Here is a 26,514-nt window from a genome sequence, read left to right on the forward strand (position 1 = left end):
AAAGGATTGGAGTACCTGGTCTTTAGATTTCAACAAATAAACCCACACTTTGCGGGAATGGTCATCAATGAATGAAACAAAGTACTGAGCTCCTCTAAGGGATCTCTCTGACATGGAGCAAACATCAGTATAGACGAGGTCAAGAATATACATGCGTCTTCTGGATTGATCCAGTTTCACGAAAGAAAATCGGTCTGCTTTCCAGCTAGGCAGTGCGTGTAACTTTCCAATGTGTGACCTTTTAACCCGGTCAATAATCTTTTCTTGTTCAGGATTTGAAGCCCTTTCACACTCATATGGCCGAGGCGCTTGTGCCATAGCTCCAAGCTATGTCCATCTCAAACAGAATTGGCTTCTACACCATTTATTTTTCCTTGCAATACATACAAGGAGCCTTCTTTCTTACCTCGGGCAACAACCAAGTTTCCCTTGGCCAGCTTCCATCTAACACTACTGAACTAGTTCACTAACCTGGCATCGTCAAGCTTGCCTACCGAGATTAGGTTCAATCGCATGTCAGGAACATGCCTTACATCTTTCAACACAAGTCGGCACCCAACATCTGTGGTCAAGGTCATATCACCGACACCAACAATCTTGCTGGTCACTTGATTTTCCATCTTCACAACTCCAAAATCACCACCTCGGTAAGAAGAGAAAAAACCTTTGTGTGGAGTAACGTGAAAGGAGGCACCAGAGTCAACAATCCAGGTGCAGTCATCATATGCAATATTCAAATAATTATCCTCACCAAGTAGGAATATCTCAGCATCCGAGTTGGCAGCCACAGTAGTGGTGCTCTTGTCTTCCCTCTTCTTGGGAATAATCTGATTCGACTTCACAGAGCCATTCTTCTCATCATTTTGCAGAGTCCTGCAGTCTGGCTTCTTATGCCATGGCTTCCCACAATAGAAGCATTTCAACTCATATTTTGGCTTTGACCAGCCTTTGGACTTTTGTCTTCTGTCACGATCTCGACCTCGACTTTTGCTTCTACCGTGGAAGTTGGATTTCCCTCTGTTCTTAGCAACTTGGCCTCAGACGTGCTCGAAACACCTCATTCTCTTCTCTTGGCTTCTTCATTCAAGAGACTATATGTTACGACATCCATCTTCAATTTTCCTTCTGGAGCCGAATTACTCAAAGTCACCACCAGAGTATCCCAGCTTTCTGGTAGCGAGCTCAACAGCAGCAAAACCTGCATCTCGTCATCAATTTTTATCTCGGCTTTAGACAGCTGATTAACAATACCTTTGTAGGTGTTGAGGTGTTCAACCATGTCTAAGATTATCAATGGAAGAATAATGAACATGTATATATTGTTGGGAACTCGGTTCCCTCAACTCGGCTCAGAGCCCTTTTCGCGGAAGTCAATCAACAAGATCCTAGATCTCGGATCTCGGCAATCTGAACTCAGCCTGAATCACCAAGTCGTCCAGCGCAACAGAAAAACAAAAAATACAAAGGGGAGAGAGAGAAAAAAAAACACAAGTAGATTTTAACGTGGGAAAACATTCTCCAATGAAGAAGTAAAAACCCACGAGACCTAGTTCAGTTCAAACGTCCACTATGATAATAATGGGTGCAAAGAATCAAGATTCACCAAAGTGGTGGTTAACACAACTTCTCCAACAATGGTGATAATCAAACTTTCTTAGAGATGTTTCACTCAAACTCTCTCTAGAGGTCTTTCAAATACAAAGCTTAAAGCTTTTTCTCACAAATCTCTCTATAATCTTCTCTTATTCTAACCTAACTTTCACCCACAACTAATGAATCTACAGAGAAAGTGAAATCTAGGGTTTAGAGTTTTTAAAAAATCCCTCAATAGGCTTGGGCTTAGCATTGAAAAAGGAAGCTCATCATATATAAGGTACCACCTTTTATCTGGGATATAAGTTGTTACCAAAATGAGCTCGTGGCATGAGTTTTGCATCCAATGTGGAGAGAAGAAGAACTAGAACTTACTAGTATATAAATAGTGTTTCGAAGCATATTTAATTGAAGAGCTAAAACGAAAAATACATGCTTAGTGCCTATACTTTTTCCATGTAAATTTCTTGAAGAGTTACTTAAAGTGCTAACTTTATAATTTCATTTTTTTTTTTCTTCGTTGTTTGGATGCGAGCTTTAAAAGAGCCGACAACACAATGAGAAATGTAGTAAGTGTTGTGGACCCGTTCCATTGCCGCACAACTTGTAGAAGATAAGAAAGGCTAAACCAAAGTCGAATATTACGTTAAGGGTTTGAATCCTATCCAAAATTTCCACACAATTTCCTTACTAACCCTTTCAATTTCAAGCCTTCTCTTTGTGCACAGAGATTTGTCATCACTTCCACAAACTCTGCTAACATCCTACGTTAGCACTATTCTCATGTCTTGACAATTACGAGGTTACCTTTCACAGCCCTTTCTTTATATGAGACCAAATGCATGACTACAAAGCATCCTTTTTCATCAAACTATTTCTACCAGAAACTGCAAATACTGAATGAAAATATATATTAATATATCAAAGCACACAGAAGAACACTACAAGATTAATAAAAGGGATACACAAGAGACACCTTAATTTGGGGTGGGGATTTGATAGCCCATAAGATTCTCTCTTTTGCTTTGTAGACATCTACTATCCTTATATATAATTGAACAAAAAAAGAATCTCAAACTACTGCTAAATATATTGTAATTTTGAAGCACGTGGTGAGTGAGATGTGGCATAAGCACCAAAATTTCCTAGCTTTGTCTCTGCAGGAAACCTTGTGACCTGAGAGGTATTGGTCCTGTTACGACGCTGTGGATTCTCGTATGTTATGAAGGCATCACCAGCAACTCCAACAGCTTTGTGGCTCTTGCAACCCAACAATATGCTAGGACCCCTCCTCTGCATCTCTTTTCTAGCTTTTGTTTTTCCATTTGATGAAGTAAATGATGTCCTTATTGGACTCCTTATGGTTACCTCGGACATTTGTTCTTCACAATCTGACAATACTGCAGCACTTGCAGTGACCACACTCCATTCTATGCTTGCCTCACTTGGTGCATAACAATTTGGGGAGCTGACACAGCCTGAAGCAGCATCTGATGTTTGTTTAACAAGGATGGAGTTGGATTTGCCTTTGAGGCTCTCAATCTCAAATAAGTCTGAACTTGCATCACTAGCAGCATCATTGTAGTTTGAATCAATTTCTTCCATTTTAAAAGCAGCATCCCTAGAGGGAATTGTCAACCTTTTATCTAAGCTCAAGGACTTGCTCTTGTTCTTCAATATTGGGGAGCCAAACACCTCCAGTGATTGCCTTGCCTTCTCTTCTTCCTCTTGTTGATGTTGCATTTTGACAAGATGATTTCCTATGCCAGAATTCACTGTTGAATGTGCCAAACTGTTTTTTTCACTGTTAAGTCTCACCCTCAACTTCTCTTCATTTTGGAAGTAAACATCTTCATTGATCAAGAGTCCTGCATTAGGCTTGTTTATTTTAACTGTATGATTAGCATCTAAACCAGCATTGAAGAGAGTTTTTGGTGTTGTTTTGCCATGAACTGCACCATAAGTAGCAGCTTTGTGAAAACTGATTTCACCTTCATGGTCGTTAACATCAACAGAATTCTTATCAGAACAAGAGCATCTGAAAAAACTCTTTGCCCGTACCTTATCTTTTCTGTTCTTTGAAGCATTCCTCAATTCCCTCTGTAATAGTGCACTTTGGCTGTTGCAAGTTGATTCCGAGCGAACACTTGGAGTTCCATACTGAACTTTGCACTTTCTAGTTTCCACAGCTATTAGTTCATCTCTCTGATGCAGGTACTTTGTAGCAGCTATGTTTGCAGCTCTTGGGGTCTCAACCTCTACTCCATTGAAGTATTTGTCAGCCCCAAATACTCCAATTTCTCCACTGTCTTCCATCTTTTCTCCCTGATGAAGAGGAGACTTTCTGTTGCTTATAAAGGGACTAAGTTTTTGGCTTGATTCATCAAGCTTTCCTACAATGGTCCATTCCTTGCTATTCAAGTATGGAGAGAAAATGGCATCACCGAGGTGGTGGTGGTTGTTGTTGTTCTCAGAGTTGAAAGATTGCAACCGATGGAGGCTTCTATTGGCACTAGATGATATGGTAACCATAGTCAAAGGAAATTAAGTTTTGAGTACACAGACAAAAGGAGAAAATGGCCCAACAGAACAGGTTAATAGAAGAACAGGCAAAAGGAACCAAATCAGAGAAAGAAAATGAGGAAGATGAAGACAAAAGACTCTACAATACTTGGAAGTAAAGAATTAATATTTTGAGAAGTTCAAGTACAAATGGGCTCTAAGAAAATGGAAAAACTCTCTTGGTGTTTAAGGAGCAAACTTGAAAGGAAAACTTATGTTATGTGATGGTAAGGCTAAAGCCTAGACACAGGGAAAGAAAATGGATGCAAGAGAGAATTCAAAATGAAGGGCTGAATTGCTGCTTGGCGTATTTAGGAGTAGCTCTATAAGTAGGCTAGTGGAATGTGCATGATATCAAGAAGGTAGGGCCATGTGCTTGTAGCATAATTAACAATTCACCTATAGTTTTCACAATGAAATTTCTTTGAATTTCACACTGATAACCTATTTTATTATTATTAGTCTGCTTAATGACATGAATTGGCTTAGATTTCAGTAATATGGACAGAAAGTTGAGCTGCTAAAATTAACATATCTATATTTCTTATATTGGAATCTCCTATGATTTGTTTCCTTTCATGAGAAAGGGAGACAACTACTACAGAGAAATGGGTTCAATATCCACTTTGATTCCACAATATTTTAGTGTAATATGCCTTAAATAGACCAAATAAAATAAAAGGTGCTGGTGAGTTTTGAGCAAAGTTCAAACAATGTAGATAAGGGACATAAAAGAACCAGTTGATACTTTGTAGTTGAACGCAGTTAATGCAATTGTACTGCTGAGTTGTAGTGATAGACAAGACTCTCCTAAAATCAACTTGATTTTAGAATATATAAATTAAGGTGTATTTACATTTAAATCTTAATAATTTAAAATTTAAATATTTTTTAGGTTAAATAAAGCATAAATACAAACTTAATTTAAAAGATTATTTCCTTTGGAGACACTGGTTACTTGGTTATAATTAGAATATGGACGAAGTTACATGCTACAAGCCTTACACGAACTCTATATCTTCAATGCCGAAAACCACAAAATCCACTTCTTGACATGAATATCCATGAAGAACCTACTAGGTTCTTGTGTATTTGTGTATTTGAACCCCAACAAGAATTGACTCTTCTGACAGAAGAAGAATTTTCTTAATAATTTTCTTCAAATTAATTTAATTTAATTTAGATTGGATTGAATTTTTATTTTTATTTTTATTTTTTTCATTTTTGTAATATAGAAATTCATTGAAATTTATAAATATAATTTTATCAAAATACATCAAATATAAGTTTGAACTAATGCTTTAAAATACACTAAATATAACTTCAAACAAATTTATCAAATTTCATTAAAATACAAATGTGAGTTCTAAATATAACTTAAAATTAATTACGATCCTATAATATATATCTTAATCTACGATTGAGATTAAGTTAGGGTATGATAAGAAAATATTTAAATAAGTACGAGAGTTTCTTAAAATATTATTTTTAAAATATATAAAAATTTATTTAATCAAAATTAAATAATTTTTTAATTTTGGATTAAAAAATAGATCAAATTCAAATAATTTTCTTCTTTTTAATGTTTTATTTTTTATTTTATTTGTTAACTTTTAGATTAGTTTGGTTTCGAAAACATGAGAGCATACATGTTTAATACGAGTGGCATTAATTAGTCCCTATATCGACACTTCAAAAAATTGACGTGTCATGTGTAATATTTACCGACACCTCAACACACCTTACAGCAATGTTTTAAAACCCGACTCGGACCGGTCGGGTCGACCCGAGACTCGGTGACCCGGTGAGTTTCCTGGTCCGAGCAGGTAGTTGGACCGCTTCTGCAGTCAACCCGGATTGGACCGGTTGACCCGGCCGAAACCCGGCGACCCGGGTTAGACCGATTATTCCTTCTTCTTCTTTTGGTAAATTTTGTTTTTTTTTATAAGAACTCTGGAATTAAATCATATTCATATTTTATGATGAATATGATTAAAAGTAAGGTGAAAATATTAAGGTATTTTAGATTAGTGCAGTTCGTTTATGTAATTTAGTTGGATCTTATAATGATCTCATGAAGTTAAGTGGTGATAAACAGTGATGGTCTCATGATCTCATCTCAACGGCGGGCACTTTTTTCTTAGTGTATATTTCATGCATACTATTTGTTATCATGATAACGGTGACACTTTTTTCTTAATGTATATTTCATGCATACTTTTTGTTATCATGATTTAATTTATCTGTATCATGTCAAGCACAAAAGGTGTATTTAACTTATATTGCAATTTTAATCCAATATTAGGATATGGTCTAGAGCTAGAAGCTTAGAAGTATATAATGTTTGCTATCATTGAAAATCAATTTTTTTTTTTTTTGCTCATTGATAGTTTTCTTATGTGAATTTTTATTAATATAAGTAATATTTTTATATTTTTAATATGTGAACAGTAAATCCGGTTGAACCAGTGACCCAGTACCTCGACCGATTCGATGACCGGTCCGAGTTTTAAAACACTTCCTTACAGAGACTCATAAAGGGATTCGAAGATTGCGTTGCATTTTTAATTCCAACTATTAGATTTGTTAGATTACAATTACTATTTTATTGAGTTTAATATAAATATTTGAGATATCTAATGTTTCTTTATAAAATTGATGAGTATTATTAATTTAGCTTATTTTTTTGTTAAATTATTAAATATTAAATATAATATACATCACACAAATTAAAATATTATTTAATATCAAAACGTGTTTTAACGTGTCAAAATCTAATATTTTTTAGAATTAACATATCAGAGTATCGTATCATATCATATATCCTGTATCGATTGAAGATAGATTAGCCTGCAACTCAAACATATATAGTCCAAATCCAGATTCCAGAATGCTTGTTTTATACCACATTTTTGTGGCAAAATTTAAATTTAAGGATAAGATAAGAAAGGCCCTCCAAACCGGGTTATGAATTTGGAGAGAAATAATTTTTTTAATTTCTGTGTTAAGAGATAAAAACCTAAAATAAAAATATTGATTTTTATTCCTGTTCCACCGATTCATTTTCTATAATAGAAAAATAAATCAATTTTATCAAATACAATTGTTAATCATTTATACTCTTTAAATTAAAATAGAAAAAAAAATATAAACACGATCATATACAGTGTACACCCTAAGAATCTTAGGAGCCTTTGCTGTTACCTAAAAATAACCAAACAATTGAAATAAAGTACGTTGTTAGTAGGCCCAAATATAAGAAGTCCATAGAAATGTTGATGGGCTTATAATGTAAAGTACATGTCCGATGGTATATTGGATAGATAGATAGCAAATAGGGTTGGCAAAACGGGGCCAACCCGGCCCGGGCCAGCCCAAACCGTATTTAATCCAAAAAAAATGAGTCGGGTTATGGTTGACTCGAAAAAAAAATGAGCCAGAAAACCCAACCCGACCCGTGTCGGGTTAGGGTTGGCTCGCGAGTTGGCTCAAAAATATGGCTCGTGGGTTGGTTTGAAAAAATAGCTCGCGAGTTGACTCAAAAATTGGTTCGTGGGTTAGCTCGAAAATTGCTCGTGAGTTGGCTCGTTTTCAGCCTTTAAATGACCCTGTAGTATTAATGCACCAGCTATGTGGCTTCCATCAGCTTAAACAAAGGGTTACAAAAGGAGAAATAAAAGCAAAATATTTTAGTTTCGAATCTTCTTCACAACAAATTTGCATCAACATCAAGAAATAATCAGAACCACTTGCTACCAAGTGGGTAAGATATTTGAACCAAACAGAGTCCGCACAGCCTAACAATATAAAAATGGCAGGGATTAAGAAGATTAAGGACTTAGGTTTAGAGAAGGAAGAAAAATGATGACAGCATGTGTGGATTTTGTCCAATTTTGTATATTATATTTCGTATTCTTTTATAAATAAATAATATTAAAAAAAACTCAACCCACGAGCTTGCTCGTTTGACTCGCGAATTGGTTCATTTTTTCACGAGCTGGCTCGGGTTGGCAGCTCATTTTTGCCAACCCAACCAAACTCATTTTTGGCGGGTTGTTGGCTCATTTTTAGCGACCCTAATAGCAAACGGGTATACCAAGACATGCAAGATTGTTTGTTGAGAGATGTTTGCTCCGTGATAAAGATGAATGTTGCAAGGGTTTTATTATCAGCTATTGCTCATTTTGATTAGAAGTTACAATAAACGTAAAAAATATTTTCGTAACTTAGAAGAATATATATACATAGAAATCCTATACGAATTTAATTTCAATTATTGAAGGGACAAAGTATGAAAATCCAAGAAGCCCTTATATGATTTAAAACATTTAGGGCCTGTTTAGAGCACCTGATAAAGAAGATAGGATAGGATAACTTATCATATCATACTTTTATCTCTTGTTTGATGGGTCAATAGGATATGGTTAGCTTATCCTATTGTCTCATTTTATCCTATCTAATACATGATTTCTTATCCTATGCGGGGAGCTGTGTTATGATTCAATAGGATAGGATATCAATATTGGATATCCAATATATTCTCACGCTACCCAATATATCCCACGCTACCCAATATATTTGTATTTATTGCATTATATTTTATTTTTTCTCTCTCCTTTCTCCTTCTACATAATCTTATCAGATTGCTAATCAGGTGCTCATCAAACACATGACATGATATAGGCTTATCAGCCCCATATCATATCCTACCCTTATCAGCCCCATATCATGTCCTACCATTATCATATCATGTCCACCAAACGAGCCCTTAGTGTTGGAATTGTTTTTGGAGATTCACAAAGAATATCATAAACTATTCTTTAACAAACGATCCTTCTTATGTATGTAAAACAATTAGTAGTTGCATAAGCCTAGCCAAGGGGTTTGCATGGTTAGGTTAGGTTCAATTTTCAACACCGATCGAGTCGAACATGAAAAGTGCTTCAATTTGGGAAAATTAAAATGGTTTTGAAAATTGGTTTCGTTCTTGAACCGATTCGAAGAAAATGGTTTGATTTTAAACCAATTCGAAAAGATATGGTGCGATTTGGTTTAATTCATTTGATTTTTTCATATTCCTATAAATGAGTATGGTTAAGTTTGATTCCGTTTTTAGCTCGTATCGAACCAAATTTGTAACGTGATTTGATTCTCGAAAATTAGTTTTAAAAAGTGGTTCGGTTCTTGAACCGATTCAAAGAATATGATTTACTTTTTAAACTAGTTAGACAAATGTGATTTTTTTTAGTGTAGTTCTAATCGATTCATAATTCAATTCGATTCATTTGATTTTTTTTACTCCCCCAACCTATCGAACATTATAGCTTCATAATCATTTTTATTATCACAATAAACATTGAAGTCGGGTTATCGTAATCTTTAACACCATTTTTTTAGGAAAATATATTTCTCATGTTTATCTCATGTAATATATTTCTTAGTGGATCTCACTCACTTTCTATTGTATTCCATGAGATTATTTGTCTCATATAACATGAGAAACAAACTTTCTATTAGGGACCAGATCCATATCCTAACAACCTACCCAACAGAAGATTCAGAGGCTTATCTTAATAGCCAAGCTATAAGGATTTGTTTCGGAGTTGGTTCTAGGAGAGGAAGGAAAGGAAATTGAGAGTTTTAGAAAGTTATTCCCTTGTTTGTGAGTTTAAAAAAATGAGATGAAGGAATTGGATATTTTTACTAAGCTCTCAAAAACCCTCCTACTTCATAAATGTGAATCATTTTTAAATGTGACATTATTAGAAAAGTCTCAAACACCAACAGAATTTATCGACGAAAAATATTTTGTCAAAAATAGTGATGAAATTTTTGATGAAAATCATATACGTCAAAAAAATTCGTCAAAACTAAAGACAAAATTAGAGACGGAACCAGATTTTTCCATAATCAGTGACATAATTTTTTTACAGAAAAAAATTCAGTCAAAATTATTGATAGACTTTAAATTCTGTCAAAACTTTCAACGAAAATATTTTCGTCCAAAATTTTGACGAAACAAATTTCCATCGAAAAGTTTCGACGTAAAACGATTACGTCAAATTTTTTTACGGAAAACATTTTCCTCAAAAATTTTCGCAAAAATTTTCGACGAAAAATATTTCTTTCAAAACTTGGGACTAAAAATATTTCTGTAAAAAAATTTGACGAAATTTTTTTTTTTGTCAAAATTCTTTATGGATTATAAATTTTGTCAAAACTTTTCCCTCAAAATATTTCACAAAAAAACATATTCATCAAAATTTTCAACGAAACACATTTCCATCGAAAAAAATTTACGGAAAAAAATTTCATCAAAATTCTTTACATAATTTAAATTTTGTCGAAAGTTTTCGACAAAAATATTTTCGTTAAATTTTTTGACTAAAAAAAATTTTATCGAAAATTTTCGACGGAAAATATTTCCGTGAAGCTTTTTGATAAAAAAAATTTCCATCAAATTTTCAATAGAACACATTCCTGTCAAAATTTTTTGAGAGAAAATATTTCCGTAAAAAATTGTGACGAAAAATATTTCAAAAAATTTTTTTGAAGGAAAAATTATTCTGTCAAAATTCTTTACAGAATCTAAATTTCGTCGAAAGTTTCAAATGAAACATTTCCCTCAAAATTTTTGACAAAACTATTTTTGTCGAAATTTTTGTCAGAACACATTTCCATCAAAATTTTGAACGGAAAACATTCTGTCAAAATTTTTGACGGAATTCTTTTTTCGTTTAAAACATTTGATGGAGGAAATCATTTTTGTCAAAACTTTTGACGAAAATTAAATTTCGTCGAAAATTTTGATAGAAAATTTATTTTTGTGAAAATTTTTATTGGAGAAAAAATTTCGTCGCTTTTCGACGAAAAGTATTATGACGAAAATATAATTTTGTCAAGAAATTTTCATCGGTTGTAATGTAGAAATTTCTTCGATAATATGATCTTTTTAGTATTGTAAAAAATACATAAATAGTTTTGTTTGAAATTTTAAATTTAATTTAATTTGTAAGATTAATAATTATATTTATTTTAAAAATAAGGTAAAATGGTAAAAATATCTCATTAACCCTCTATTTTTTTTCCTTACCATTTTTTTAACTCTCAATCAAGGAAAGAGAATACCCTCCAATTTTTTTTATTTCCTTCCCCTCCCTCTCCCTTGGATCCCCTTCCTTCCCTCCTCCTCTAAACTCCCAAACAAAGCCTAGAGAATCAATGAATAAGAGTCATATTACAATAGTGATATTAATTAGCTAACAACCTGGAGGTATTCAAGGCCCAGACCCAAGAGGGAAAACATTATAATTAGAAGCTTACACACTTTTTAACCCACTTTATTTTCAGCATCACTGAGCACGTACAATCACGCCTTCACTACATGCCCATTGTTGGTGTGCAGTGATCAGTACATTGACTATATGCCCATACGACCAATGTTATTAAACCCGACTCGATCGGGGTATTAGGTCACTGGTCTGACCGGTGAGTCACAGGTCAGACAGGTTGACTGTGATATATATAAATATGAACATATAAATTTAATTAGATTCTCCATATCTAAAATGAATTAAACAAGGTTCACTAAATAAGCTCAAAAATTACCTAATCATATTTTTACACGTTCATGAAGCACAAATAAATGAAAATGCACGCTATTACTATGTCAATTTAAATTGCAACTCAAAATCTCCATAAGCATACCTCTCACTGATAGTGAGTTCATATTTTTTAAATCCATCTATATTGAAATGACATACGTCACATTCTCTTAATTTATTGTTCCGCAAATTGCTTTAGTATTGGAAGCTAAAATTTGAGGTCATTGTAGAAAAGTATACTAATAAGTAAAATTACAAAAAGTTTTTAAAATGAGGTCTACATTTTTTTTTTGACAAGACGAAACAATTTTGATTTTTTGATTTTTTTTTTATAAAAAATGCATGACCTGATCGGGTCATTAGTTTTGATCGAGTTTGTCCTGGTTCGACTGGGTCCGATGCATGATCGATCTAATACTTAACTTGAACCCATTAGGTTCCGAGTCGGGCCGGGTTTCACAACAGTGCATACGATATCTTTCTTATAAATATCTTTGAATACATACATCTACCATCTATGTGGTAAATATTCACGGTCTATCTGGACCGAAAACTTTCCTTTTTTCTATCTTGTAAAGTTGTAACCTTAGTTTTCTTATTTATTGTAACCTTAGTTTTCTTATTTATCTTCAATGCGTAAATCGATGTATTCAAGAGATGATTAGTAAAATTATTATATAATCAAATAATATAAAAAAACCACTTCAATAATTATTAATTACAAAGTCTATATTTATGTATAGATGGATTATAAATATATATATAATATTGAAGTCAATATATAGATATTGATATAAAATTTTGCATCATTTTATGATATTTTTCTGAAGGACTTCAACTCTAACTTCCTCCAAGTCTATCAACTAGCCTTATCCCGTGCTACCTCCTGGACGTGTCGTGCAAATTCAAAAATTCTTCTTTGGGAATCAACTTGCAATTTCAATTTCCAAAGTCTCCACTTTACATAATGGTTTCAAATTCAATGGTAGTTGCTTCTTCTCTGTATTCACAATCACCTTGTGCACTCTTCGATTCCCAGAAGCTTACTTTGTCCAAAACCTTCTCAAAACAAAGCCGGGCATTTCTTCTCAGCAGCCATAGAAACTTGTCTCTCCCTTACCGTTTGAGTTTGAGTTCTAAAAGGGGTCTTTCTTCTGTTTGTTTCTTCAACGCTAGAGACAAATCTGACACCAAGTTTCACGAAAAGGTACTTGCTTTTACACCCAGTTTCTTCTTCTTCTTCTTCTTTTTATTTATTTGTTTATACTTTTTTTTTTACTTTCCCTGAATTTCAATTCATAATTGTTAGATATATTAATAGTATAGTACTAGTATGCTCATATTCAAGCCCAATTATTTGGGTTCATACGGGGTTGAAGCTTAATAACTTGCATTATCTTTAGTGTTTCCTAAATTGGAGATAATACTAGTGAGCATTTCAAATTAGTGAGCATTCTAAACTTGATATCTTTTGGTGTAATACTTCAAGCACTTCAAATTCTCTCTCAAACTCATTACCTCCAACAATAATTGTCATGGGAATTGTTTGATGCCCTTGAATTTGCATGAGAGTGTTGATTAGATGTTTATAACTTTCTATGCAACATGTGATACGCTAAAAATAAGAAGAAGAAAAAAAAAAAAACAATTTTCAATGTGGGTATCTGGGTTGTGTTTATAGTTAATCCAATAATCATAATTACTATGATAATATGATTCCTTTTGTATGAGTAAATTTGAGTCTACTTCAGTGACACCTATGAGTTAAGAGGTCTTTATGTTGTTTATTTTCGTTTCCAAGATATACGGGAAATAGATTATATAAATTACTTGAATTATTCTCTTTTTTCAGGAATCTGGGTTGCAATGGCCTATTCTCAGGCGATGGGAGGTGCCTTGGGAATGGCAAACAGTTTCATTAACCTCTCTCGCTTGTGGATTGGGGTGTGTTTTGAATAGCTGTTATGATTTCATATCTTGTTTCATATCAAACATGAAATAATGCAAATCAACTTAAGAAAATGTCATGTAGAAACTTATTACCTGTACCATCAATTTATTTAGTTCTTTTACAGGGCTTTTGTATGTTATAATTTTATAAGTTCTTGGTTATGTTGAACCATTAATTTATTCCCAGGCAGTTTTGTGTTGACAGGTTTGGTTGAGGCAACAGCTCTACCATATCTAGGGATTCGACCTGATGTGCTAAGTTTAGATGAGAAGGCAGAGATACTTTTTGTAGACCAGGGGTATGCAATTCCTTTGGACTCTTACCATTGTAATTCTGGAAGTTGGTTGGCAAACTGTAAAACAACTTCCACTTTTTGGTTCTGGTTTGTCCTGGTCTGGTCATTGACTTGTTAAGAATTTGTGATGGTGACATTTTACATTTGCCCAGATCACATGATGCTCGTGGCATTGAGTGATATGCATAAGTTTTTAGGCTGTCATCTACTACCTTATTCTCTGATTATTTTCTTGCTCAAAACTCATCTTTTTGAAATATCTGAATGCTTACTTTATAATATTTTCTTTTAACTTCAGCCATTCTCTTATTAACTAGTTACTCTATGTTGGGAAGTGTGGAGTCAACAAGATCTATTTAGAAACAATAAAAGTATAAAACAACTTTCCACTGTCTGTACCTTATGATTAGTACAATTTTCTTTCTGGTATTAAAGACAAAGTGCATACATTTCTGAGATATATTCTTATTTTCTCTTATTATTATTTTGGCAGCATAACAACTGCTGTTGTACTCGGAATCATATATGGTGTTGCCAACACTTTCCAACCACTCCCTGAAGACTTCTTCAAATATGGTATTATCATTTAAGAACTTTTCAAGTATATCTAGGATACAGGCAAAAGGTTTTATTGTTTATATTAATGACTGGCAGTCTGGCATCATACCTTAAAACTTTTATTAAAATATTAATAATTTAATTGAGTTCACTGGCACTAATACGAATCAGTTTGTGCCTTGATGAACATATATCTTCTCTGTGTAACTGTTGTTGCAACTAGTTGGTTTAAATCTGATTTTAGTCAGATGTTTAATTTCCAATTGGCTTATATCTATGCACTGATGCTTTCCCCATTCAATGGTAAAAACATTGTTTCAGATTTGAGAGAACCTTTCAATCTTCAAAAGGGTTGGCTTTTGTGGGCAGGAGCTGGACTTGTTGGTGCCCTGCTTGCCGTTGCATTGACAGGAGCTGCTTTGTCCTTCTTTAGTGGAGAAACCCCAGAGAGAGAGGTTAATAATTTATTTTTTAAATTTCTCTGACAGATGCAGATGGAATTCTCAGTTTCTATTTGTTGAACTACTTTTGTTGTAATTTGGGAGGAAGCAATTTAGGGTCGGCTGTCTCTCAAATAGCTTAAGTTTTGAATCCACTGATCTTAAATTTTGTATTATAGTACCAACTTGCCATCATGGTATGCATCCTCCTTGCTAACTAGAGGCAAAGCAGATTAGCTTTATCAAATGATGAATTTGAATCAACTATCTAATGTACCTGTTAAGAACCTTGAGGTCACCACTCCAAAAGCTAGCTCAAGGGGTGGGAGTGCCCAAGGCCTTATAAAGGCCATATTAGTTACCCATCCAATCAATGTGGGACTAATATATCTCAACACGCCTCCTCACGCAAGAGCCCTTTAGGCTAGAAGCGTGGAAATTGCACAGGCCCATTTTTGGTTTACCCTTTTGTGCTTTTTTTTATTTTAATTCCACTTTTTAAAGCGGGGGACGGTGAGGCTCTGATACCATGTTAAGAACCTTGAGGTCACCACCCCAAAAGCTAGCTCAAGGGGTGGGAGTGCCCAAGGCCTTATAAAGGCCATATTAGTTACCCATCCAATCAATGTGGGACTATATATCTCAACAGTACCTTTGTAGAACTAATCTGTCTGAATAAACTAGCTTCTAATCTACCTGAAGTGTGAATCAGATTATCTTTTTATGGGTTTTTTAACCTTGTGGATATCTCTTACTAGCTTTTATAAACTGCTTTTCAGACTGATGCTCTTGTTCGCTTGCTTCCATTAATTGGATCTTCAAATGTCAGGTACTTTAAGATATCCCTGTCCCTCCCTTATTTTAATTTGCAGTTGCGGTTGCAATAATGCTTCAATTACAGACATTTTAAACAATTGCTGTAAAATGTGGCATATGCCTGTAGTGACCTCTAAAAGCGCAATATTGTGGCCAAAATTGCAGTTACAGACTGCAATTTAAAATCATAATCCTTCTATCAGTGGGAAATTTTTTTGTCAAAAGTTTCCATCTTGGTTCTGTATCCCAGATTCTCAAGTGATTGATTATTTTTATTTTCATTATAGCACTGCTTGCTTGGTGGGCATCACAGGTGTTCTCGCCCCACTTCTTGAGGAGACAGTATTTCGAGGATTTTTTATGACTTCCCTGACAAAGTGGTATAGCTGCTTTCATGTCTTTTCCTTTCCGTTTGTTTCCCTGTGATTTCTGAATCAAGCATTTTTTCCTTCGCAACTTTTTTTACCCCATATAATAAAATATGTTGGTTAAAGAAACTGCAGCTTGCCTTATAAGTGAGACTTTTTTTTTTTTTGAATTGGATATTAAATGGCTAGATAATTGAAGAGTGGCAGTTTCAACAAGTGCAGCTTCTGCTATGCTGACTAGCTTATCTTTTAACGAAGGAGAAGTTGATTTAGATTGCATAATGAAGTAGCATTGTGCTAGCTAATATTTTATTTTTTCTTCCTGTTTTGTTTCTGACCATTGGTGTCTTTTAACTCGAAATTTAGTTAATCAACTTGGTCAGCTTTATATATGAGATTTTACTAAGATTTTATATAACATACATGGTGCGGAGGGTTGCTCTTGGATAATTTCTAAGGGTCCAACTTGTAGTCCATAAAAGTCCAACTGATGCACTACTTGGTTATACATAAACGTGAGCTTATCAAAATACTATTTATATGAAAGCAATAAAGCATACAGGAGTTTCTAAGATGAGACTGCTATACTATTTTTATGAAAGCATACAGGAGTTTCTTAGAAAACGATATATACACCCAATACAATAAAATCCTGAATAAAACCATATAGTTAATTATTTTCATTTATGCTTGAAATAAGCTTTACATTCTTCATTGGGACCTTCAATTGCGGAAAATTCTTTGCTTTGTGTGTATTGAACCAAAGACCATATATCAGGATTTGAACTTCTCTTATGCCTTTTCATAAAAAATAATCTACATCGGTAAATATTTGTGTGCAAAATTTGTATATTTACAGTTCAGTTGTTCAAGTATGTTATGTGAACTAAGGATTGTTACTGATGCAAATTCTCTCATGCATGATTAATCTCACTGCAGGGTTCCTACACCAGTTGCTGTCATCATTAGTGCTGCTATCTTTGCCCTTGCCCATCTCACTCCTGGAGAATTTCCACAGTTGTTTGTTCTAGGTATTGTGTAAATACAAGATAAAATGATCTTCAGAATGGCAATAAACAATAAAGAAGTTTCTTTTATTACCTTGAACAAGGGGGAAAATGAAAAACCCATTTTCTCTTGAAAGCTGCAATTGTTTCTCCATCTACTGTGAAGAAACTTAACAGAAATTTATGAAATCTCTAGGGACTGCTTTGGGGATTTCATATGCTCAAACTCACAACCTTCTCACTCCCATCACTATCCATGCTTTTTGGAATTCAGGAGTTATTTTACTTCTTACTTTTCTCCAGGTATATTTGTGTGTAACTCTATTGATGTGTTCTTTACAATCGACTTTTTATTCAGTGCTAAGAACGTTTCTTCTCCTGTTTGTATAGCTTCAAGGGTACGATATCAAAGAATTGTTGCAGACAACTTGATGGGAAAATTTTCTCTCCTTAGCATAGATGTGGAGCATGTACAGTACAGAATACAAATCCATTTCTTTGTATAACATGCTCCCTTTCCCTATTGTAAAATATAAGTCAGATTGTTGTTTGAAACTGTGAAGAAATAGAAAATGATTATTTGATCATAGCAGTTGAAATATGCAATGAACTTCAACATTTTCAGCAGGCCTGAATTTTGATAGTGTCTGACATTACCACTCTTTCTTGCTTCCACGTGCTCCCATTAGAGGATATTTAATGGAGTAATGGGTATATTAATTGACTGGGCTTGTGCTTAAAGCTAGCTGCTTCATGTTTATTACTAACATTAAACAAATTAAGTTGGAAACTTACTGAACTTCAATGTGCCTGATGAATTCTTAACTGTTTTAACGCTAGAATCAAACCGTACACATTAGGTATTAAAGAAATAAGCATTAATTTCTGTATTGGTCCAAAAAAAGTAAAAGTAATTGACGTTTTTAAATTTGAGTCCTATCAGATTTTTGTCAAATTAACTATATATATATATATATATATATATATATATATATATATATATATATATGGTAAAATCGGTACGCAAATTTAATTTACAAATGTATATATCCCACGAATCACTCAAAACTAGAAGATCCTGAACATATTGATGTCAGTGCTTGGAGATGTTGAGTAAGCTGAAAGAATGGTAAAATAGGTAAATTTATAGATTTGGAAGAGAAAATTCAAAACAAAGTGTAGTTTTAAATCTTTTATATGTTCCAGTAGAGTTGCCGAGGTTAAAGCAACTTTGCAACAATAATTTGATAGTTATGGTTGTTGTACTAGCTAAGATTAATTTATTTATAGTAACTCATTAGTTTTAAAATAATTATTGTTTAATGTTTTATAGAAATATTACGATATTCATTAAATACTCTTAATTTTTGAGAAATATAATTATATTCTACTAAATTATTCTTTTATTTCATTAATATTTTTCTTTTATTTCACTTAATATTAAGAGATAAAGATAAACTTTAAAATAAATGTCTTCTTATAATTCTAAAATAAATAACAATTTAAAATGAATTAAAAATTCTATAGTAATAATAATAATTTCAAAAATACCTATTTTTTAGTGTTTAATGTTTCTGTTTTTACTGTAATTTTTTTTTACACACTCGCGTAAAAATGAGTAGATCCCATTGTAAAATAAAAAGAGAAAAAATATTAGTGGAACCAATTCACTTTTAATTGAGTGGTGGTAGAGAAATTTTTTCTGCGATAAAAACAAATATATTTTACATTTTTTTTTGGTAAACATATTTTTCATATTTTATTATTGTTATTATTTACCTTTCACGTTCTGTATCATTAACATTATTCTAGCATGCATAAGACTGCTTACTAGATCTTTTTCCCATTAATACATCAAAATTTACGTGGACAATCTCACGAGAAAATGATAATTAAAACACGAAGCAAACCAATTTATTGTTAAGGCACATTCATTTTCGCAACTTCTTTTAAATGAGGCCACAAGTCATGACCATGGGGAAAATCCCTGTTGGCATTAATTTGCTGCTGCAATTCATGAAATTTTACTAATTTGAGTTAGGGCGTATATTGAGAGGTTTGGTGTATTCCGCGAAGAAAGAGGTATAGATGCTTGGTTTGGAGGGATTGTCTTAGTTTTAAACTATGGTTACCCGTTTGGGAAGCAAACCCTAGGTCAAGGAACAGGTAAAGGTGGGTTAGGTTTTTGGGAGCTTCACTAAATTTGGAGTCCCAAGTTTGCCATTTGACTCAACGATCGATCTTCACATTAATTTGTGGTACGGTATTTGTTAGCTGAAAAATATATGAGAAAATTTATTCTGTGTTATTTTAAATGATTGTTTATTTTATTTTTTAAAATTATCTATCATTTTACAAATTTAAAAATGTTGTAGCTATTTTTTTAATTTTATCTTTTCTTATAACACTTCAATTAAGTAAATGAAATAGAGTATTCATGTAATTTAGTTAAATATAATTATATTTATTTTAAAATAAAATTATTTAATGAATTTTTTATTTTTATATAAAATCTTAAATAATAATTATTTTGATAAGAGAAAATATTAGTGTCACTGGGGCCTTGAAGGAAATTTAAACGGTTTTTAAATTCCGTTGATGAAACCTATTTGATCTCACTAAAACACCACAATATTTCTTTTGTATTTTCAAAGCCTACAAAAACAGAGAATTTGGCCTTTCACATGTTCTATTACCAAAACACCACAATAACGTCTTTCACTACAACCTAAACAGACGATACAAATGATATACTACTGTTCATAAGAATATAGAATATAGTGGATGACCATTTGAACTGTAAATATTCAAAACAATGCCATCAGCATTTTATATTTATATCCATGTGTTTTATCAATGAAATTCTTATATTGACATTAATCTAGCCAACTTCCTTAGAATAATGGTCACTACTCTGCCTTTGAATTTAATTTCATAAAAGTTAAATATATATCCAAATACATATTGAATGTACCCAAATATTAGGTTAATTTAGATATATATGAATGAGTTTATTCTGGCAATTGAAAGAGATTGGGGGCTGTAACTAGGGGCGTAAATGGGCTAGGCCAGCTTACAGGGGCCTACGGCCTAGTCTATATTAAGTCAGATTTGATCTAGTATAAGTAGTAAAATAGAATAGGCCTAGGCTTTTAAAAAAAAACTATTTAGAAAACAGGCCATAGGCTTCTTTGTACATGTCGGGCCTATAAGTTTATGGGCCGGCCTATATCATATTATTTATTTAAAATATAATAAATAAAATTTTTATTTAATAATTTTGCATAATAAAATAATATTATTTTAGTTATTCATTTAATTGTTGAATGTTTAATAGGCTTAAACAGGCTAACAGGTCTAGGCCAAGGCTTTTATTTTTTGAATATAGTTCAGACCAAACTTGTAATTTATAGCCTACACAGGCTAATAGGCCAGAGCATATCCAATAGTTTTTACACAGGCTTGGCCTATTTAAGCCAAAGCCCAACTCATTTACACCCCTATTTGTAAGGCATTCTAACGGTTAAGTCAGTTCAATATTCACTATAATTTAAGGAATTTTATTTTTCTCATGTTGCATGAGACAAATTGTCTCATGCAACTAGGGGTGTTCGCGGTCTGGATTGGATCGATTTTGGAAGCAAAAATCATCCGATCTAATCCTTCGGTTTGATCATATAATCATCTATTCGGTTTGAATTTTTTCCAAATCCGATCTGATCCAATCCAATTTTTTCGGTTTGGATTGGATCGGTTTTCGATTTTTTGAAAATCCTAAAATTTATTTCGTAATTATTGTACAAATAACATCTTTTGTATATATTGGCTTTGTAAACAAAAATTTGAAATAAAAAAGCATTAGTCAATTATAATATAGTTTTTTTTTTTTTTTTTTGCAATGAGATATGAAGCTCAACAAAGATAAAATTTTGTTGATGAGATGTGACTAGATTTTTCTTGGGTTTAGATGATGGGTTATAATGGGTCTTGGGTTTATAAATTTTTAGGTTATGATTAAGGAAAGATCCAAGTAGGTAGAGGGAAATTAATATATTGGATCGGTTTGGATTGGATCGGTTTTCATCAACCCAATTCAATTAAAATTTGCGGTTTTTTTTTCCAGTTTTTTGTTTTTCGGTTCGGTCACCGCGGTTTGAATCGGTTTGGATTGATTGATGAACACCCCTACATGCAACACACAAAAAGTGAGTGGGACCCATTAAAAAAAAAACAAAAAACAAAAAGTGGGTATCACCCACTTTTTTGTGTGTTGCATGCAACATAAGAAAATAAAACCCTAATTTAAGTATTCAAAGATAGATAATCTTATTTGAATAGCTCTAGTAGAGATTGCAGCGAGCTGGTGTTATCATTCAATTATTGGTTTCAAGTGATTTTGAGCTAATGATCTCGCTAGCTTCATTTGCCAATTCAACTCAAAAACTTAAAAGCTTAAGTTGTTGGATGAGGTTATATTAATGGTTTTATATATCTCAACATACCCGTTATATTAATGATTTTTATTTCTCAACACGCCCCCTCACACAAGAGCCCACTGGACTTGAAGGGTAGATAATGCACAGGTCTACCTACCTGTACGAAGAAAGAAATTCCACCAAAAGGAAAGTGGGAGGCGGTGAGGATCGAACCCGGTATACCGATATTCTGATATCATGTAAATAATCATTTCACTTCAAAACTTTAAGATGTTGGATGATGTTACATTAATTATTTTATATATCTTGACACAGTAAAATGCCCACGGTGCACGCGTTTACTTCAGAGTTAATAAGTCATGGTTTTTGGATCTTCCTTTGGACTTGGCCTTCATCTCGCAAATACAAGGTCTATATCATATTCTAATATTTCAAGATAAAAAATAATTATACTTTATTTTCCATATAGAAAAATTATAATTTCTTTCATTCAGTAAAATTTCTTCTGACTCTTACCAGCTTAATTTTTACCTTATCAATTAAGGGTTTTCTATATTAAATATTAATTGTCAATTCTTATTTTCTGAAATATATTTTATTTTAGTTGTTCGATATAATTTTCATAACTTTCTTACGTAGATAATTTTGACATTAGATACGTCGGTGGCAGTAAACGAATGGTTTTGTTTTTCTTTTTTTGCTATGATTAATAATATATTCGTGTGAGGGTAAAAGCGGTCCCCTCAACTATATTAGACTTTGATCACACGTCCGTTTGTTGTTATCTAAAATTTGACATTAATAATATATACTGTTTCAACCTGACAAAACCAGTGGAATAGAAGCTCTGGGGAATGGAATAGAAACGGGATTTTCGGATTCTGAGAAGTCTTCAACTTCAAACCATTAATATAATCCTAACTTGGTCTCACTAGAATTCGCTGTTCAATTATATATATTGGCTCTGTTTTGGAATCTGGTTCAGGTCCACGTTTCCAAATGATATTTCAAAGTTTCAAACACAACGCATAAAATATATCATTTTCATTGGAACTTTGCTTTGTCTTGGCTTGTAGCTGATAAAACTAAATCCTTCATGAGATTAATATATATATGTTGAAAGGGTAATTAAATATAAGATCATAATCCCCATAAGCTGCTACTTTGGAGGTTTATTGAGATTCCATCTTCTGGGTTATAATTAACAAATCACACACACACACACAAAAATGGTTCTATAAGGTGAAAGAAATAATGTATAGTACTTTGCTCTCATGAAAATCATAAAATCTCTTTTCTCTTCTTCACTTATTAATGACTTCGATTTCTTCCTTGGTAGTTGTACTGTTTTGAAGAGCCTTGCCTTTTGCTTCTTCTGTATATGAACCAAACCTCAAACCTACGTGATCCTCGAAAAACACATACTTCTTTTAAGAGTCACCAGAAAAGGTGGCTGAACCTTCGGAGGCAGATCCCTTCTCAGGAAGCATATATTGGCTTCACATTGAGTGAACTTCACTCTCAGCTTGCTCTTCTTTGTCTTCCAATCTCTTTGAAAAGCAGCTTCCACTCTCTGCTTGTTTCTGTGTGTTTATTATTATTTTTTTTTAACTTGTTTTGGTTAAAATCTTGAGGAGCCACAACAAGGGTCTTTATCTCTCTCTCTTTCTTTCTTTTATTGAAGAAAATTAAGGTTAGGTTTTGCTTCTAGAAAAGAAAAAAAAAAAAGGGTTAAGATATGGAGGAGAGAAATGATACTGAGAAACTTGATGAGGTTATGCTACCAGGGTTCAGGTTTCATCCAACTGACGAGGAGCTTGTTGGATTTTACCTAAAGAGAAAGATTCAGCAAAGGTCTCTGTCTATTGAGCTCATCAAGCAGCTTGATATCTATAAGTATGATCCTTGGGATCTTCCAAGTAAGACATTACCCAAACCTGCTAATTGGTTCATTTATAAACTATAGCCTAGCTAGCTGCTTCATATATTTAAGCACCTTTTTTTTTAAGGGGTCTATGACTGATGGTATCTAACAAATCATTTATATGCTTCTAATTAATGTGTGTAGAGTTGGCTACTACAGGGGAGAAAGAGTGGTATTTCTACTGTCCCAGAGACAGAAAGTATAGAAACAGTGCAAGGCCTAATAGGGTAACAAGTGCTGGTTTCTGGAAAGCTACAGGGACTGACAGGCCTATATATTCCTCAGAGGGTTCAAAGTGTATTGGCTTGAAGAAATCCTTAGTGTTCTACAAAGGTAGAGCTGCCAAAGGTGTCAAAACTGACTGGATGATGCATGAGTTCAGATTACCTTCTCTCACTGTCTCATCATCATCATCATCATCCCCTAAGAAGTACATAGACAAGACGACCATTCCTGCTAATGTGAGTAAAACATCTCAAAGCTCTATTTTCTCAGCAAAGTTATCATTTTTTAAGTGTCTGTAAGAAGGGAATGGATTTAAGTTTATATAAAAATATTTCAACTATCAAGATTAATCAATATGTGACATAAGTTCATATAAAAATATCTTAATTATCAAGATACAAATTAAGGGAGATAAAAGAATATAGAGCAAAGTTAATTTTGGATCCCTAACAAAAAAAATACGATCTCCACTTTAGTTCTTTACAAAAAAAAATTAGTCTGATGGTCCCTATGAAATTCAAAGCGGATCCATTAATTTTAGTTTTTTTAAGAAATTAATATGAGTCTTTTTTGAATTTGTGAGAGACCACGATTTCAACTAAAGTGGTTCACTTTGAATTTCTTAGGAAACTTGTGACTAATTTTTTTTTTTGTAAGGGACGAAGGTGGAATGTATTTTTTGTTAGGGACTCATAATGGACATTACTTGAGAATATACTAAGACCAAGGGTAAAAAAAATAAATTGATTTGTATTTGAATAGTTGAGATTCTCTGAGCTCATGCAGAGGATTCCCTCCTTATCATTTATGGGAAAAACATGTATAATGTTTCATAAAAAAAATTTATCTTCATCATTTTTAAAATAAAAAAAGAAAAAAAAAATGTATCACAAGTATCGATGGTCAGGTGGAGAAATTGTATTTTTCCATCAGCATGAGACTAACAATGGCCATCATTTATTTACTTTCTAATTGTTAACTTGTTTTTGAACTTGCAGGAATCTTGGGCAATCTGCAGGATATTCAAGAAAACCAATGCTACAGCTCAAAGAGCTCTCTCTCACACTTGGGTTTCTTCCTTACCTGAAACGATAACAACCTCTGATATGATAACCAATGATCGAGAAAGCAACCAATTTTATTCAGCAAACATGCCATTGACAAAGAAAACTAGCTTAGGTAGCCAGTTTTGTACTGTTAGACACAATGACGACACACAACACTTAACCACTACTAGTAGTACTCTTTGTCCATTAGATGTTGCCTCTTATATTAAACCCCTTATTAATCCATTGTTTTACAAACCCTTTGATCGGTTACCCATTTCAAATGGAGACCTTACCAATGGATTATTATTCTCATCTCCTCTTGAAACATCTACAACTAGTGCTAAATCTTCAATGGATGTTTCTTCCTTAGCGCTATTGAGTATGTCATCTTCTGTGCTTGGAGATTTTAGTGAGACCACTGAGGGAACAACCACAAACTTCGGCAGTGGGTTACAAGAGCACAATAATGGCTACACAATACCATTATTACGTGAGATGCAAGGGACCATTGGCAACCAGCAAGATGAAAATGTATTGGTAATGATTCCTAATGTGAATGTGCCTCGTGTTGATGAGCAACATTTGGAGACAGTACGATTTCCATTCGGTATGCCTTTCAATATTGGCGATGGATGGAAGTCAAGTGTGCTTTTGGATACTTCAACTTGTCCTTGTGATGCACCCTCTTGTTATTCCTCAACCAATTAAGTGTTATACTTAGTCAAGTTTATATAAATTAGAAGCCATTGTTTTTATAGCTTCTAATACGCAGGGACAAGCTAGAGTAAGGTCTGACTTTTTCTTTACTTGGATTTCTGTTCAATTTACATGCATGTAGAATCTTTTGTAAGGACTTTGAACATTTCGTAACAAATGTTTTTGGAAGAATGTTGTTGAAGTTTCAAAACAAAATGAAAAGAACACAAAGAAAATGACACGCGGATACTTTCATGAGAGAGATCTAATTATTTTTTCTTTTTTTCTTTTTCTTTTTTATTCCATGATCTAATCATGTCCTCCCCAGTATCTCACGCCCTAGGCAGGGAAAGAAGTGTGTACAAATATAAAATTAATTCCGAGTTGAGTTTGGTGTGACAATTATCCAACTCTGATTCCAAATGTGTAAGTGATTTTAAAGTATTTCGTGTCCTATGTAATGACTTGGTATACTCTAAGATGCATAATGAACAATTAAAATGATGTAATTATATGCATTATCATGTACGGTTAACAAAACTTCAAAATTTGGCCAGTCTTATAAAAAAATTTATGGCTTGCTTATACACTCGACGATTTTTTTACGGTAATCGACCATTTTTTTCCGTTAATCAACGAAGAAACAGAAATTTTGAGACTTTGGTCGAACTTTTATTTAGAGACAGAAACAGGATTTCAGTCTTGAACTTATTTAAAATGATATGCGTCTTCTCCAAATTCATGAACTATTGTTTTCAATTATATATAAAAGCATAATCAGACTTTAAATATTCTTCAAAAATCAGAATAATCAACATCTTTGTATTTCCTCATTCAACGACATATTCCACCTTAGCTCAGCATCGAGAACAGAAACCTCCCTAGCAGCTGTAATTACTCCCTATTCCCCTATATGCGTGTCTCTATTTTCCTTAACCCTAACAATTGAAAGCAACTAAGCAACGTATGTGGATTGAGCATACTGTTTAC

The 26,514-nt window shown here is 33.2% G+C and overlaps 3 protein-coding genes across 3 annotated transcripts; 2 read left to right on the plus strand and 1 right to left on the minus strand.

The window, feature by feature from the left end:
- Positions 1–2,500: 2,500 nt before the first annotated feature.
- Positions 2,501–4,439, minus strand: LOC133302790 (protein PHYTOCHROME KINASE SUBSTRATE 1-like). The gene is made up of 2 exons (XM_061502611.1): positions 3,413–4,439; positions 2,501–3,346 (listed from the first exon to the last, which is right to left on the minus strand). Exons 1-2 carry the CDS (start codon positions 4,123–4,125, stop codon positions 2,677–2,679), a joined length of 1,383 nt encoding a protein of 460 aa, XP_061358595.1. The 5' UTR covers positions 4,126–4,439; the 3' UTR covers positions 2,501–2,676.
- Positions 4,440–12,591: 8,152 nt separating this feature from the next.
- LOC133302787 (uncharacterized) lies at positions 12,592–17,838 on the plus strand. The gene is made up of 10 exons (XM_061502606.1): positions 12,592–12,966; positions 13,612–13,703; positions 13,901–14,008; positions 14,499–14,581; positions 14,885–15,018; positions 15,783–15,832; positions 16,107–16,199; positions 17,127–17,218; positions 17,391–17,497; positions 17,585–17,838. Exons 1-10 carry the CDS (start codon positions 12,727–12,729, stop codon positions 17,624–17,626), a joined length of 1,041 nt encoding a protein of 346 aa, XP_061358590.1. The 5' UTR covers positions 12,592–12,726; the 3' UTR covers positions 17,627–17,838.
- A 5,530-nt stretch (positions 17,839–23,368) lies between these two features.
- LOC133302799 (protein FEZ-like) lies at positions 23,369–25,536 on the plus strand. Its single transcript, XM_061502622.1, has 3 exons — positions 23,369–23,549; positions 23,699–24,015; positions 24,778–25,536. The coding sequence occupies exons 1-3, from the start codon at positions 23,369–23,371 to the stop codon at positions 25,534–25,536; spliced, it is 1,257 nt and encodes a 418-aa protein (XP_061358606.1).
- Positions 25,537–26,514: the final 978 nt, after the last annotated feature.

This window comes from Gastrolobium bilobum, unplaced genomic scaffold (genome assembly GCF_033153095.1).
Source record: "Gastrolobium bilobum isolate Gb01-03AN ecotype WA unplaced genomic scaffold, APGP_CSIRO_Gbil_v1 utg1381, whole genome shotgun sequence".
Classification (NCBI taxonomy): domain Eukaryota; kingdom Viridiplantae; phylum Streptophyta; class Magnoliopsida; order Fabales; family Fabaceae; genus Gastrolobium; species Gastrolobium bilobum.